The sequence below is a fragment of the Ziziphus jujuba genome, chromosome 2 (genome assembly GCF_031755915.1).
Source record: "Ziziphus jujuba cultivar Dongzao chromosome 2, ASM3175591v1".
NCBI classification, from domain to species: domain Eukaryota; kingdom Viridiplantae; phylum Streptophyta; class Magnoliopsida; order Rosales; family Rhamnaceae; genus Ziziphus; species Ziziphus jujuba.
The window spans coordinates 24,584,799-24,601,856 of NC_083380.1; the positions used below are offsets into that span (position 1 = coordinate 24,584,799).

At 33.0% G+C, this 17,058-nt stretch overlaps 1 protein-coding gene across 9 annotated transcripts; it reads right to left on the bottom strand.

The window, feature by feature from the left end:
- Positions 1-676: 676 nt before the first annotated feature.
- LOC107407162 (pre-mRNA-splicing factor ATP-dependent RNA helicase DEAH1) lies at positions 677-16,308 on the bottom strand. 9 transcript variants are annotated; one of them, XR_007240764.2, is made up of 30 exons: positions 16,058-16,308; positions 15,644-15,748; positions 15,401-15,531; positions 15,037-15,246; positions 14,841-14,912; positions 14,400-14,486; positions 13,835-13,868; positions 13,578-13,632; positions 12,614-12,673; positions 12,345-12,416; positions 11,346-11,409; positions 8,980-9,062; positions 8,718-8,785; positions 8,561-8,615; positions 8,310-8,367; positions 8,120-8,188; positions 7,129-7,197; positions 6,806-6,895; positions 5,983-6,069; positions 5,730-5,845; positions 5,575-5,641; positions 3,846-4,886; positions 3,490-3,552; positions 3,234-3,357; positions 3,039-3,139; positions 2,199-2,261; positions 2,012-2,084; positions 1,465-1,615; positions 1,294-1,360; positions 677-938 (listed from the first exon to the last, which is right to left on the bottom strand). XR_007240764.2 is itself a non-coding variant. In XM_016014396.4 (28 exons), the coding sequence occupies exons 2-28, from the start codon at positions 15,741-15,743 to the stop codon at positions 1,572-1,574; spliced, it is 3,153 nt and encodes a 1,050-aa protein (XP_015869882.3). In that variant the 5' UTR covers positions 15,744-15,748; positions 16,058-16,308; the 3' UTR covers positions 1,073-1,571. The 9 variants fall into 9 exon arrangements, 2 of the variants coding, with proteins under 2 accessions (XP_015869882.3, XP_015869881.3); XR_007240763.2 differs by having other exon boundaries at positions 677-959; XR_001580641.4 differs by lacking the exon at positions 1,294-1,360.
- Positions 16,309-17,058: the final 750 nt, after the last annotated feature.

Consider the following 17,058-nt stretch of genomic DNA (forward strand, 5'->3'; position numbering starts at 1 on the left):
TCAGATTCGATTCTGCAACATAACGACAATGTTGATAATTATCTTAAACAGAAGAAAAAAAAAAAAAAAAAACCATAAATTTAACCGTCATCCCATGTGAGTTGCACGTAGAATTTATGGGATATCAAAATGCACCTTTTTAAAAATATAAAAAAATACTAAACGGCAACCTTTTAAAAGTGGGGCAAGAAATAGGATTCTTTTTTTTTTTAATTTATATAAAATAAAATTGTAGAAATTTTGATATAGTTTTAAAATTCCCGCTACGGTAACTTTTATTTTTCAAAAGATTGCATTTTGATAGCCCATATCCATATGGAACTCATATGGGATAACCATCAAATTTCCATCAATCAAAGCTACCATAAATCAATTTGCAATAAATCAAAAAACTGCGGACTCAATATGGTGAATTTTCAAAATGAGGACAAAAATTGCAACATTCCCAAATTAAAAGGTATCGGAATGCAATTAACCAAAAAAATGAATAAAAACTAAGCCAAACAAATTCTTTCCCCTAAAATTTGGATACCAAAATTGTCTTTCTTCTATTCGATTGAATATAATAAACTTTCCTTTTATTTATATTCCCCTTCCCCCCCCCCCCCCCCACATAAATTTCCCTTGTAGCATAGAAACACACACGTGAAAAAAACTTTATAGATAAGACTTGATAGGAGGGTATAATTATTTTTGATATATTTAAAGTTTTTAGTAAACTCAAAATCTTGATTCCATGATTTCAAGTACAACAGATTATCAAACAGGCATATCAGGGTACATGGATCTGCAGGAGCCTACATTCAGGTCAAGGGAACTTTGGCAGAATCTCGCTCATTTTCCGACATTGGCTGAATCTGAGTCCCAAGAACCCTGATTGAATATCAGCATGGTAGCACCAATGGAACTTGAATAAACTCTCAAAACTTCAAGTCAACCTGAATTAGGTAGTGTTCAGCCTAAAAGCCACTTAAGTTAGACCAGAAAACATTTTAAGCAGAAGAAAAAGGTTGAATAAAGAGGACATAACTAACAAATATCAAAAGGACAGAAGCTAACACGCACTCTGATAAATCAGATAAAATGCAGAAACAGTTTAAAAGAACAATGGACAAAATTCATCAATATTACATAAGTCAGATACTAATTGAAAATAGCCCCAAATTCTTATGTGCACTTGCTAATACTTCGTCAAAACTTAACAAAAGCTACCATGTGGAGAAATCTAATATATCGTTGGACAAATTTATACATCATGTCAAATATCTAATCTATAGTGGGGTTGAACCCTACCCTACACGCCAAAATCCTGGGTTTGATAAATGACGACTGCAAAAGGTCAGTCTCAGCACACCAAGTCCTAAATGAAAACCGAGCAAGGAAACAGCAGCCAGGGTAAAACTAGTTACAAAATTGCATACAGTTCAAGAGAAATATAAAAAGTTAAGCACTCGGTCCTTTTACCTCTTCCTGGTCTCTTTTTCCCCTGACAAGCCACCAGTTATATATACAACAGTATCTTGTGAGATACAACGGGATCTGAAACAACTTGGGCAATATAGTTGTCAGCATTACAATGCACGCCCTTGTCCAGTAGGAAATTTCTTTGAACCAGCTGCCACAAAAAACATGAATAATTGGCAACTTACTGACTGTATAACATAATTGATCAACTGCATGCTAAACATTACCGCCATGAAAACTACTAGACAGGTATGAATCTTATACTGTAGGCTTTGCAACAGTGTTTTTGACGATGAAATTATACACAATGCTGTTCAACTATTCACAAGAAAATACTCGGAAATAAATAGGAAATGATTGGAAAACTTAAAACCAAAAAAATTTAATGGAGATATTTGAAAGCAAAATGGACTGCAAGATAGCAGCTGTCATCTTATTCATGGAATGCTGCTTCTATTCTCTAAATACAAAGGAGCATTTCTAATTAGTCAAAAATGATAATGGGACTTCTGATACCCTATAAAGCATAATACAGAGAGAAACTTACGGTCTTCAACATCCTTCAGCTGGTAATAGTGTGGGGCTATTTCGACCAACCAGTCTGGCTTTAGTTCTGTTACCTGCAATTGGATATCAATGTATTAGCCAGTTTACAAAACATAAATCAAACAGAGGACCAGTATAATGGAAAGATAGTTTAAATGTAACCAGATAGTTTAAATGTAACCAGTTACCTGTCTCATGTATTCCTTGGTTGTAAGCACCAATTCATGATACACAACCCACCTAGGAAGAACCTGAAAAAATTGGACAAAAACAAAGAACAGCAATAATTAATGCACAAGAATCAACATTATATTACTTACTTTCCCTTGAAATATGTAGGGACGTTTTAGAAATATTTTTCAAAATATTTTTTAGAAAACAATAAAAATATATTCTGCAGTTGTTTTCAATAAATTTCTTTTTCTAAACCAAAGAGAACTTCTAAAAAGAACATTTTTCTGTCTACCGAGTTCAACCTGGTTTTCTGAAAATTACAGACAATTCAGTTGAAGAAACATGTCTCCTAACATCCATATCTTTCACTTTATTAATCTTTTAAGAGATTTTGTCATCCACAGATACATGTGCTAGTGATTTCAATGACACAAAAATTTAGCTTTTGTTAAAATGGGGCTTCCGAACTTGATAGCATATGCTCTTGCATGTCCATGATAGTATAAAATTTACCCAGGTAAATTGACACATTCTTAGAAAGATATGACCGATTAGACCATACTCAAAACAGTGGTCAAACAACTGATATAGCAAATCCTGCATCCATAAATGCAATGTAAAAGAATACCTAACTGATAGTGAGGAGTTAGTGTCAGCTAACACCAATAAAGTAATAGCCTAACACAACAAATTACTCTTCCCCATAAATTTGAATAACCCAATATGTGTGAGAAATGTGTGACACTGCATATTCTTTCATCAAACAGCATGTGTAAGATCAACCCAGATGCTGATTTCAAGCCCATATGCTTATACAGAAAATGAATCCTAGAAGCAAGACATTTCTTTTTTACCTGTGCAAGCCCTGAGCTGGGATGTATATGAACAGTTTGTGGATGTTTAACTGTTCGATAAGCTCCATTCTTTTGAAGCCTTGCAGAATGATGGAAGAAACCTAAAAGAAACATCAATTTAGGATTCTATTTCGAAAGATAAACATAAAGAAGCACTCCTAGTTTTGGGTCATTATAAGCAAAGGGTCCTATTACCAGATGTAATGGTCTTCTTTATAGCTTCTAAATCATTTTCATTTGAGGATAGCTCAATCTCAACCCTCTCTAATAGCCCCTCAAGTTGATCTCTAATATCTCTAGCACGTTTCATACTCCTAACCTGTAAGGGTTGGAGACAAATAAGATCATTAAAAAAAAAAAAACAAAAACAAAAACAAAAAAAAAGGAAGGAAGAGGTAGCATTTTGAAGTTAGTATATATCTAAATTAATAATCAATCTATCCAAGAGTACCTGAATATAATTCTCATAACACCATTGTGTCGAGTAATTTGTCTCTTTCCATGAATTGTAAACCTAAGATGAAACAAAAATAAATAGGATCAGTAATGTTTTCTGAAATATGGCCGTCACTGCTTGCTTGTAAAGTTAAATAGTATACAAATTGAAACCCAATCTAATTTTCAGGATATTAAGATGTAAGATGCAAAACTACCATGCTCCCACCCCTGAACATCTCCCCCTCCCCCCCTCTCTCTCTCTCTCTCTCTCTCTCTCTCTCCCCCCCCCAAACAACCGTTGGATTCTAAGCTACAAATATGACTTAACTCCTAAAAGAACCAAAAGAAGTGCTTAGCAGATAACCAAACCTTAAGCAATGCGATATGGTCTCCAACATTGCCAGTGTGAAAATTCATTCGGGCATTATCAGCATGGACTTGCTTATCCTTTGGTCGGTAAAAGATTGAATTACCCACAGAAAGCATGGCAGCAATCGAAATGATCTCATCTGAACACTTGTACTTGTCAGAAGCAACTATCATTTTAGATAGCATGGGATCAAGAGGAAATTCTGCCATTCGTCTACCCATTATAGTCAACTCACCAAGTTTATTTAAGGCATTCAATGCGAAGAGCAATTCCAATGCTTTTAATAATGCTTCAGAAGGTGGTGGATCCATGAAATCAAAATGTAACAAGTCATGAATACCAAGGCTCTTAAGCATAAGAACCACATTTGCAAGGTTAGTCCGTTGTATCTCAGGCACAGTATTGTCATCCAAATCACACTGATAATTGTAGGCCGTGTATAATCGAAAACACTTCCCCGGGCCTGTTCGACCAGATCGACCTGCCCTTTGCATTGCAGATGCCTTGGATATAGGCGTTACCAACAGCGACTCCATTCCAGTTCTAGGATTGTAAGACTTCATCTTTACAAAGCCTGGGTCAATGACATATTTAATTCCATCTATAGTCAATGACGTTTCAGCTATATTTGTGGCAAGGACCACCTTCCTTGCACCTTCAGGTGTTGGTTCAAATATTTTTGCTTGCAACTCGGTGGGTAGGTTGGCATATATGGGGCAGATTATTAATTCAGCAATCTTCGTTCCTAGGCCCCTTATTCTATGCTTCAAAATTTCTTCTACTGTTTCAATTTCTTCTTGACCAGTAAGGAATACCAATATATCCCCAGGTGCTTGTGTCACATGGATTTGAAGGGCAGTAACAATGGCAGCATCTATATAATCAGCTTCTGGTGCTTTGGTGTAATGTATTTCAACAGGAAACCGCCTACCTGGAATTTTGAAAATTGGAGCAGAATCAAAATAATCGGAAAACTTCTCTGCATCAAGTGTTGCACTTGATATAAGCAACTTCAGGTCAGGACGAAATCTTGCAATATCCTGTAACACAAAAATACTTTGACTCACAAAATTAATAAAACAAAGGTACTTAATGCAAAGAGGAAACTAATGACTCGACGCAATCAATAAAACAGGTTAGTTTTAATCAATCGGAGCTTAGCCCAACTTAATTTTTGTTAAATGTTGAATTTATTAGCTTGATATAAAGTCAGGCCACTTTCTAACAATTTAAGCCCCTAAAAGGAGTGGTCACTTGACATTGTATTTTGGCCTACTTGTTTAAGTGGTCTTGTGTTTGAACCTACTAACCCCATTTTTCTTTAATAATTCTGCAGCATGTTCTGTCCCACTGTTGGTCAAGACAGCAGCTGAACCCATGATAAACAAATATCTAGTGATAAGGATTTTAATGTGTCAACAGATGCAGTTTGGTAAATGTAAATTTACAACTGTTCCCAAAAGATTTTGTTAGGTAGGTCTAACTGAATATTAAAACTAACAGTTGAAGGGTAACACTCCTGCTTAAGTAGGCCTGTTCAGAAACGGGATTACGTGTAGCCCATCCAGCAACACACTGGAACCAAATTTTCACATTTGCTTACAGGTAACAATAGGAATGACACTCCTTATTGGAACCATTATATATTGGTTCAACAGTAATGAACTCTTTTTCATAAGAAAAGGAATATCAAGATAAACATCTTTAGCGAACAGACTATATGCATACCTTTACCAAACCAAAGAGGACATCAGTTGAGAGTGTTCTTTCATGAGCCTCATCCACCATCACCACACTGAAAATTTTAAAGACACGGCGAGTAAAATAGAATAACCAATTTAACTACATGCTTGTGAGCTAGTGATATAAAACACCTAACATACCTATAATTCGCCAGATCTGGTTCACCAAGGAATTCTCGCAACAGCATTCCATCTGTCATATATTTCAGAACAGTCTTGTCAGATGTGCAATCTTCAAAACGAATGGAATAACCAACCTGCAAATGACATGAAAAGTAGTTAACTACTGACTAAACAATGCTTGTCAATTCAAATACTACGTCAAAACAACACTTAAAACAAAAATCTTTAGCACCATCCAAACAATCATAGCATAAAACTAAACATAGCATACCTCATGCCCAAGTTTGACACCCATTTCTTGAGAAACTCTGGCAGCAACACTCATAGCAGCAACTCGCCTTGGCTGTGTACATCCAACCTGTGAATAATCAATGGAATCGCATGAAACAAACTAAATTTCAAATATTCTTAATATCACAAAAGTTCCAAACCTACTAGACTATTTTGGACATGTATATATAGCTAGTACAAACTCCAGAAAAATGTCAAAATTATAGAACAAATTCAATATTGCAAAGAAATTACAGAATTTAATTTCATAGCACTAAATGAACGGTATGATTGCCAAATTTAAGGGAAGAGAGAATGGGAGCAAAAAAAAAAAAAAAAAACCGTAAATAGAAGATATTTAAGATTTCTTAGACATGGACTACACAACTCCAAATCTCTCTGTTCTTAAGAGATAAGTGAAAGATGGAACCGGATAGAAGATTTTTCTTTTTTCTCCACTTTAATTCTCCCCTAAATTAACTACCAAACAAGAGAAATTTTAAAATATCTCCTTTTTACCTATTGTTGAATATATCCCCTTTTTACTTGTCCTTATTTCTTCAAAACCAACCACATCATAAATACAAAGAACTTTGTATGAACAATACTTCCGACTTAGAACTCCATCAACGTTTGATCATGGACTACAATCAATCTGAACCTTTTTTTTTTTTTTTTTTTTAAAATAAACCTACTGCAAGCTGCTTGGAGCAAACTTTTTCGCACACAAATTATGGTTCAAATTACAATAACTTCAACTTAGTAAATTAAAACTTAAGGATATCTGCCAAATATGATTATATTACAAAGAAGAAAACTAAAACCTTTCCACGCTTTGTGTATCCAGCTTCATGAAGATATTGGGGTATCTGTGTGGTTTTTCCTGAACCAGTTTCACCAACAATGACAAGAACCTAAAACCACAAAAAAAAAATAAAAATAAAAAAATACAGAGTCATATGAAAGGTGTACATAAGACATATATCCAAACATAGACTTTGTATAAAGACATGCATACAAGCAAAAATTGATTAATATATTTCTTATGAAATTTTCTAGTATACAAACATAGAGAGAAAATTCATTCAAAAGAAATTGCAATTTGTATACAGGAAAGTAAAACCAATAGATAAATAAATAAATATACCTGATGTTCCTCAACAGCTTTGAGCAGCTCATCCCGATATGGATATATTGGTAAAGTTTTCCTGTCAGCCTAATTAAACAACAAGGGGAAACAGTTATTCAATCGAAATAATAGTTTTCTATGATATAGGGTACTTGAAGATCAGGATAGAGTGAATTAAAGGCAAAAAACCACTTCGAAAAGTAAGATATAGTTATCTAATGGGTAAAATAATTTGTTATTAAAAAAGAAAATAAAATAAAATAAAATCTTCTATGCTCACAAACAATTTTTGAATTTAATAGAAAATTTTAGGCTCGGAGTTGTTTCTAGAAACAATTGCTGAAACAGCTATCATTTTGTCCACTTTGCCAATTGCTTTTAAGAACAAAAGTAGTTTTCATGATATATACCAAATGCATTTTTTTGTTTTTCTAGCTTACTATAAAACCATCCATTTATAAAATATAATGAATATTACAAAAATTATTGTTGGATCATAAACTAGACGAATAAATATTCTACAAAGAGAAGAATATTGATGTTGCTTAAATGTCTGAAACAGCTATCGTTTTGTCCACTTTGTCAATTGCTTTTAAGAACAAAAGTAGTTTTCATAATATATACCAAATGAATTTTTTTTGTTTTTCTAACTTACTATAAAACCATCCATTTATAAAATATAATGAATGTTACAAAAATTATTGTTGGATCATAAACCACACGAATAAATATTCTACAAAGAGAATAATACTGATGTTGCTTAACTGTTTTATAAAAAATTTAAATATATTAGCATAACATTTAAATCATTATTACATTTTATAATATACCCTTTCCCCCTAATTTACTGTATCAACAATTTCATGTCTTCCAGAATAAATTTCAATGCCAAGCACATCGTATGCAACAGATAACAGAACAAGTTCAGACAAAGTGCATAAAATGTTGTAGAAAACACACACTGAAGTTATTGTAGAACAGCAAACAAACAATAAAAATGTAAACCAACCTGAAGCTTCTCCAATTCTGATTGTGCCTTAGACTTCTCACTGGACTCCATAAGTTGCTCGCTATCAAACTGCATATTTAAAAAAAGAAAGAAAAATTGACAATTCACCAAGAGACCAGAGAAAAATCTCAAAATTCACTGCACTTCCAGAGAATGTCTCAACAAGAAATAACGAGGTTAAAGGATATACCTCATCTCCATCCATTACTGATGCCTTGATAAACTCAATCTGATCCTCAAACACAAACCTAAAAATCAAAAGATTCAAATGTGCAGAAAGTTAGATGCAGATGTGTAAACAATAGAAGCCATGACGACAGACTTCCATAATTATCTAGTTTTACTTCAAAATGCAGGCAGCACGTAATAATGAAAATCCAAAACAAGTAGAAACACAATTAATCAGGGAGATTAATAATAAAAGATGAAAAGCAAACTTACTGATAGTCATCTGATCGCTTCTTATTTTTGGAACCAAATTTTAATGTTGCCTTACCTGTAGTCAAGCCATAGATGAAAGTTCTAAAAAATAAACAATAAAAGTATAACAGAAGCGTGCTAAAAAAGAAAGTTCAAAACTTCAGGAAGATAAAAATACCAATTTGATGATCCTCCCATGCTTCCTGTTCTGCGAATGGGTTCATTTTATCCCCAGCACCCGAGTCCCTATTAGGCAGAAACGTACAAACAGTTCAATAGATACATTTCCTGATGTAGACTCTACATCAGTCAAGTGTAAGTCTGCAAAAAATAAAGACCATATAAAAAGTTTGTGCAGTGGTAGCATGTATGTGTGCAACTGTGTCCTAGATAATTCTGCTGATGTGTAACATCTGTCTTCTTTAGTTTAGAGTGATAACCTGTAACGTTGAATGGCCACAGCAAATCTCTTCTCCTGATTAACACCACCTTCCTGATCATATGCCTCTGGCATCCTATACTGCCGTCCAACAAGGATGACAATTAAGCACAAAATTAAACAATGTGCAGGAACAGTAGGACAACAAATAAGCCATATTGTAGAAGATAGTCATCCAAATCACTAGTAAATTTCATTTATTTCAGTGGATTCCATGTGGAGTAGAAGATGTCAGAAAAAATATGAAGAAGCATCATCATCAGATTGTTTGAAACAAGGACTTAGATTGAAAAAGAGTATTGCTATAGCATCCAAAAAAGAATAGTCGTTCACTTCATAAGATCATTAGAAATCATTTCTGCATATATGAATAGGTGAAAAAACAACAAAAGAAGAACTTAAGGATTTGAAGGAAAAAGAAAGAGTAATTATGTTTTTGGCCTCACTGATTTTTTATGTTTAGGAGAAAAAAATCATCTTAAAAAACACCTACATGACCTCCCACTACACTATAAGTATATAAATAACAAATATAAGAAAGTAGAGACAGCCCCAAAAAAAAAAAAAAAAAAAAAAAAAATTACAACTGTACGTCAAAAAGATACATTAGGGAACCTTAGCTCCAAAAGCAGAATTTTCTACTATTTAAAAAGGTTTGTTATTCCTCTCAAACCAAATATATTATGCTAAACACATCCTCGAAGGTTTCCAACAATCTTCCACACCACCATGTCAAATCGTCTAATTCATTGATTCTCTTGTGATAATTTGATACACATAGTTGGTTCCACATCATAAAATCTAAAACTTTGGGACTAATGATTACACAACACTATACCAATCTTAGATATCCAATGGATCTTGTGCTAGAATCATGCTATGTTTGACAATTTTAATTTATCATGTTGCACATGAAAGGTCCAATTTGCAACACCTTTCTTCAATGGACCTATATATGAGGGGAGTGTCAACAATCTCTTGTGCTAACTAGATATAAATGGTTATTTTAAAATTGATAGTAAAGATAATTATAGCAGCCGCAGCATACCAGACAACTAGAAGATGAATCGACACCAGAAAAAGCAAAAAATAATAACAAATGATTTACCATCCATGACCCATTCGCCACATTTCCCCCCCCCCCCCCCCCCCCCCCCCCCCCACATGAACACAAATGAACAATAGTACACCCTCTCTAAACCTAGTTATTTACTATTTGAATATCTCAACAGAAGATAAACATTTTTTTTTTTTTTGTTTTTGGGTGGGGAAGGCCACTCTTTAAGGAAATCATGCCATATTCTGGCAAAGATAAATTGATCTAACATCAAAAATTTCAATTTTAAAAAGCACCACCTTATCCATCCTCCTACCTAAACTTCCGTTCCATAAATCATCAAAAAGAATTAAATTGATCACCCCATTCACTTCCTAAAAACTCAAAGCTTTAATAATAGAGCGGTCAATTGTATGATAAAGCTACACCCTTTCCAAATTTGCACCAAAATTAAAAAGTCACCTTATCACCAGCTAAAGAAATCAAAGTTGGAATAATTCTTCATAAAACAATGACCACACCAAACATCCACCAGAATCTCATCCTCCTGACATCATAATGCCAAATCTTATTAAACCCACCATGCTCCTACCACTGCATTAACAGTCTATGATCACACCCTAAATCTAGTTACATTTAGGGTCTGACGCCTCCCTAGAAAAGATTCAGAAAATGACCATCAAAACAGGATGAGTATAATGCTTCAACAGTCCAGACTAGGAGCAAGACTAACCACCCAGTTTGCAGTTATCCTAGTCCAGATTCTGGAATTAATCAAATAATAACACAAAAGCCTATTATTATTAGGACCTGACTTGAGCCGGACTGATTATTGTTATTGTTATTGTATTTTTATTGTTATTGTTATTGTTATTGACTAACCCACCAATTTGCAGATATCCTAGTCCAGATTCTGGAATTAATCAAATAATAACACAAAAGCCTATTATTATTAGGACCTGACTAGAGCCGGACTGATTGTTATTGTTATTGTTAATCTTATTCTTATTATTTTCTTTGAAAGATAAACAACTGGATTGGAGATATTAAACACAAGTCTTATCAAACCAGAACTTGGCATTGAAAATGAGATTCCAATAGTATACTTCGTACCAAATATTTCTCCATTTTCACTATGACACTTGTGCCACTAAATCATCAAATTCAACCAAACGAATTAATTCAAAATTCATAATGAGCCAAAATCTAAATAACTACAAAAAATAATTTAACATCAAATAATATAAATAAACAGAATAATAAAAGATTTCGTTGATCCACCAACTAAGCATGCTAAAGTTGATGTTTACCTCTGCCGTATCCTCCGCTTCCTCTGAGCGTTTCTTCACAAGCTCGTATATTTGTTTCTTGTACCTATAGAAATACAAACATATAAGGCCCCAATAAACTTTTCAGCATCATTCCAAAGACAACAAAATATACATTGATGAATAACCAAAATGAGCTAAGGCTCGTGATAGTAGTTGGACTTTAATTTTTACATCCTCATCAAAGCACAATGAACAAAGAATTAGATAATCTTCCACATGCAAAATTTCAAAATATATGCTGTGAGTACCAATGATACCACCTTAATAAAATTGCTAAGTTAAAACTCTGGCAAACCCTACATAAGTCACAAATCAGCCAGATTTGCAAAAGCATCTTCTACATAAGTAGCTAAGGCAGATTTGCAAACACAACTTTCATATAGATGGCTTTTAGCTGGCAAGAAGAAGATGCAGTGGAAATTATGTCTAAATTAGGTTGGTTACTCACCAGATTGTTACTAGAGGTTTTATTTCTTCCTTTTTCTATCTCTATGTGTGGAAACAAAATAGGAAGCCTAAATAAATCCAGAATTTGGTGATTTATTCACTTTTTGAGAATGATGAAAAAGGATAGTCAATTTTTTAGTATGAAGACACTGTTCCAAAGTTCGAAACTTTTGTTGCCCTTAGGATCGCTTGGATGCCCAACCAACATCAATGGTTTCAAATTATTTCAATTTTAATATGAAATACAAGTAAGAAAATTTGATTATTTCACAATGCTTGAGTCATAAAGTTTAAGACTCAAGCGCATTTTATTATATGAAGGACATTATGATCAAGCATCAACTGAAAAATCCATTATCAACACAATGTACTAAAAATACCATTATTGTGAATACAACCAACAGAATTGCTTTAACAATTCATCTTAAAATTGAAACAAAAATAAAATGATACAATTAATAATTTCATTTTACATTGAAGGAAACTAAATGAGAGAAAAGATCCGGATGCCAAGCCAGCAACAGTGATTACCTTAATTCACGATATTCCGCTTCAGTAAGCTTCACACCATCAAATAAATATTGCTCATCTTCTATATCATCTCTGAGATAGTCATTAAATGATTGAGATATTACGAACACAAGATTGAAGAAGAATAAAATAAGAAATACTAAATGAGTAGCCTAAATTCAAATACTCTTTAACAGCAGTTTTCTTTCAGGATGAAAATTATCTGTAAGCCTTTACTAAAAAATAAATTAATTAATTATTAAAGAGCAGCATGCAACCTTTGTGCTTACCTTATTTCCTCCAGTTTCTTTTGCTCCCTCTTCTTTAGATATTCTTGTCTCGACACTTTTCTGAATCAAACGCAATTATTGAAGGAGAATTAGTATATATTGCTTATCCAAATTTCAGAATATAAATTAAGAACCAAACTTGGTACACAGATACAATATCTATACAGATCCTTAAACCACTAGTTGCTTCCTAAGACAATTCGTAGCAGCTATATATAATAACTCAAATTTTCTGACAGCCACTCTCACTCAAATATGATCATGTAAAATAAGTGTATCCGCCATACAAGATATAAACATAGTCATCTTTCCCAATATTTTTTGCATGGTCATCTATGGACCATTTATCATTAATTTTTTCTTTGGCACAATGTACCTGAGAAATATCCTTCTCAAAGGATTAGTCTCATCACATCCTTAATCTTCATGTAAAATTTGAAGAGGCAAATTGTGGAAACAAAACAAGTGGATATTCACGTAGGAAGATAAACAGGCTCATAAACTTAGTACGCCAACACTCTTGCTTGAAAAACATGCCAAAGTATAGAAACGTGAATGAACAAGAAAACATAGAGACAATAATTTAAAACAAAAAATAGTGAAGCTGAAACCATGCGGATGAGGAAAACATTCTTTTCAAGACTACAACCTTTTATTGATAGGGAAATTAATACAAACGATGAAGGAGAGGCAGAGAAATCCTCAAAAACAAAAATACAGTGGATGAGAATAACATAACTGGCATGTAACACTCTATCTTGTGGTAATTTAGCAGTCATAAACTACACCCAACTACTCCTTTGCTTCCCCTCACCACCCACAAAAGAAAACTAAAATAAAAAAAAAGGAAAAACAAAAAAAGGAAAAAGAAGAGCTAAAGCACCCATCGAAGAGTAAAATAGAAAAGAAGAGAGAAGGATGGAAAACAGTGAAATAAATTAAATCAAGATGTCCAAAGACAAACCTCAAAACTTCAGTGTCATCTTCCTCCAAAGCTTTTGATCTCCGAATAGCCTCCTCTGTCATGCAATAATAGGCATCGTGATTATACAATATAAGATACAAGTAGAATGCATGAATATGGGAACACATATGCATGGATAAATGCATGTATGTAGAAAGATATGTACTCAAGCATGTATCTTATACCCATGATCCCAAGGATACACATCTTGCATACGCATGCAACTACAATTATACATGACTAAAAACAGTTCTTACCTTCCTCCTTCTTCGATAAATTTGGCTCTGTTAACTGTTGCCCACAGAATTATAGACAAGAAAAATAATAAAATCATTAGTGACTTAAAAATCAATGAAAAAAAAAATCATTCTATAAATAATCCATGGGTATTTAGATATTCACATTCAACAAGCCATCAGCAGAAGACAGGCCATAGCTCAATCTAATGCGTTCTGGTGACAAAAGATTTTAATGAATGGTTTTAAATAATCAGAACACACGCAGACACTATTAATATACAATTAAATATATACTTGTTAACTCAATTTAATGGGCTGTAATGACTCATACTCTGCACGAACATAACTATTTTAATGCAAGTCTTCTGAAAATCTACATGATTATTATATTCTGGACAAAATATATAACTAAACTAAAGAAAGCCAGCCAAGATAGAGGAGGCACTAGGCATATCATCAATCAATGATTTTAGTGTGAAACTCTAGAAAGAACTTAGCTTAGCTGAAGGAAAATGAATGTCCAAGAAAATCTACCATCAATTCCTAGTGGTAAGAAATCAAAATCCAAATTTAGAACTCATACCTTCCGTGTCTTTGCTGCATCACGTTCTCTTAAATTTTGTTCTAATTTCTCTCTTTCTCTTTGATCGCGTAATAATTCTTCGTCTGACTGCATATCATATATATCAAAATGCCACTTCAAAAAAAGGAGAAATCTCAAAATTGACTGAAGCTTATTGCTTAGCTTACTACAACTAGAGCATGGTAAAATCTTCTCATAAACCTTAAGAGGTACATAATAAATAAAAGCACACAGCCATAAAGATCCTACAATCGCATAACAAGATGACAAATTAAACAACGAACCAACTAGGAGATGGTCAAAACCAGCATGAAATTAAATGATTTCAATATGTTTGGCTGGTTTCACACCCACAGAAACAAAACGTTTCTTTAATGAAAACTACAAATCTATAATGAAAAAAGGACAGGGAAGCATCTATGTTTAAAAACAAAATAGTACCTCTGCATCATTATCCTCATCTGAAGAAGTTCGTCTTTTAACCCGTCTCTCTTCTTCTCCCCGTGCAACCACCTGAAGGATTACAAAAGAAAGGAAATAAGAAGTTATTAGGAGAAGCTCATTTGGCAGTTTACCATTTAAAGCAAATCAAAATGAAATAAAATCAAATTTCATGAGTTAAGTATGATCACTTTGCCTCATCATCTTCATCTTGTTCCTCAGTCTTCTTCCTAAATCGCTTCTTATGGGATACCACTTTCCTACTCTCATAAGTAGTCTCAATGGAAGATTTAGCATTTGGAGCGTCACCATCATCATCATCATCCTCGTCATCTGCATCCAATATGGCATAAGTCTTCTGCTTTCTCACCAACATAGCGGCTTCTCTCTCTTGTTTTTGATAAAGCTGATACGGACAATAAAAGGAAAAACAAGAAGCCTGATTTTAGTTATATTTTGCAAGCAGACAAAAATTATATGGAAAACACATGCAAACCCGGTTTCATATGATAGCCAAAACACATCAGAAATTGATTTATTCTTAACAAAAAAAAGCTTACATTCAAACCAGCCGCTTTACGTGGTACCCTTGAGAAGATTTCTTCAGCAAATGCTTGTGTTTCACTAGATGATGGTAACCCAAACTCCACAAGCTTGCTCACCACATCAGATGGTGATGTTGCTTGCTTAGCTGCAAGAAAAACCAAATTTCCATATTAATAGCACAGTGTTAACAATGCTTCTATCAGAGGAATACATAAAAAGCAAAATCAAACACATAAGCAAAAAATTTGATAACGTACCTATCCCAATAACGTACTGAACGACAGTGGACTGAGAATATCCCAACAGTGACATTAACATATCAGACACCCATGTTCTCAGATGGCTCTCGCTACCCATATCCACTGCATTTCAACATTTAAATTTTATCCCCCAAAAAAGCAAAATAAATCATTACCAAACTAATTGAACAGCCAAAATAATTCAAAAAAAAAAATCAAAACTCACGCTTGAAGCTCTGAAATTGAAATTTCCAACAAATACAGTTCCACTTTTGAGAAAATTTTAAACTAACAAGTTCCAATAAACAATAAAACAATCTATATTTTAAACAAATTCTTGTCCACTAAATTGTTAAACATTTTAACCGCTTAAGAAAAATTGGTAAACAAACTTCAAAATTTGAAAAGCAAACGATTAGAATAGAAACCAACCTGACAATTTAAGATGTTAGGGTTTTTGTTTTTGTGTTTTTTTTTTCTTTTTTCAGCAGAGAAACCAATTTGATTTGGTTTCTGGAACTTGTTGAACAAAACAAAAAGAAAAGCCCTAATCGTCCGCCGGAAGAACCAGCTGTGGCCGGAGGTAGACGACGACACAGAGAAATAAAAGGAAAAGACGAGGACGTTTTTGCCAGCTGCCTCTGTACTTTTTGTTTTTTTCAGTGTGCAAGGCATGGCGTATGACAAGTAATACGGTGCGTTTTAACTTCAGTGAGCGAGGGTCCAGACTTTGACGGTTGGGCGGGAAGGATAAATATCTTTTTTGGAAAAATTAAATAAATAAATAAATAAATACATAAATCTATAACTAAAAAAAAAAAAAAACAGTATATGTTTTGAACTTTCATAGCATCACCAATTGCTATGTCGATCACCAAGATTTGTGGTTTACATAATATGAATATTTATTTAATAGGTAAAAAAACTTTAAAATGTATTTTTATGATTTCTCTAAATTTCATTTAATTAATAATATGCATGCTTATTTTTCCTTGAAAATTATGTATATATTTATTTTTTTTTAAAATGTAATATTCTTTAAAATCATTATTTTGTTGATTTTTTTTTATTTTTATCTATTTCTTATGTGACAATAAAAATATAGCATATTAGAAATGCTCTCACATATGATGAAAGTTTTAATTTGTTTATTATTTAAAAAAAAAAGTTTTAATTTGTTTGTTTGTCAAAAATAATAATAATAATAATTTGTTCTTAAACTATATTTTGAACAATTTTTCATTTAAACTTTGACATAGCATCAACATACCCCTTTTTTAAAATTTTATTTTTGTTAAAATTTTGATAAAATTGACCTATCAATATTAAAAATTGTTGGTTTGTATAAATAAAATTTGTTCAAATTATATTGTCTTTTAATTGTTATGAAATTTGATCAAGAAAAGTTTAGATATAGACATGCTTTAATTAAT

Coding starts and splice junctions, on each gene's coding strand:
- LOC107407162 (XM_016014395.4), bottom strand. CDS start 15,743: ATGGGTAGCGAGAGCCATCTGAGAACATGGGTGTCTGATATGTTAATG. Junction 15,532..15,643: donor TCAGTACGTTATTGGGATAG/GTACGTTATCAA, acceptor TTTTTCTTGCAG/CTAAGCAAGCAACATCACCA. Junction 11,410..12,344: donor GCGGAATATCGTGAATTAAG/GTAATCACTGTT, acceptor GTATTTCTATAG/GTACAAGAAACAAATATACG.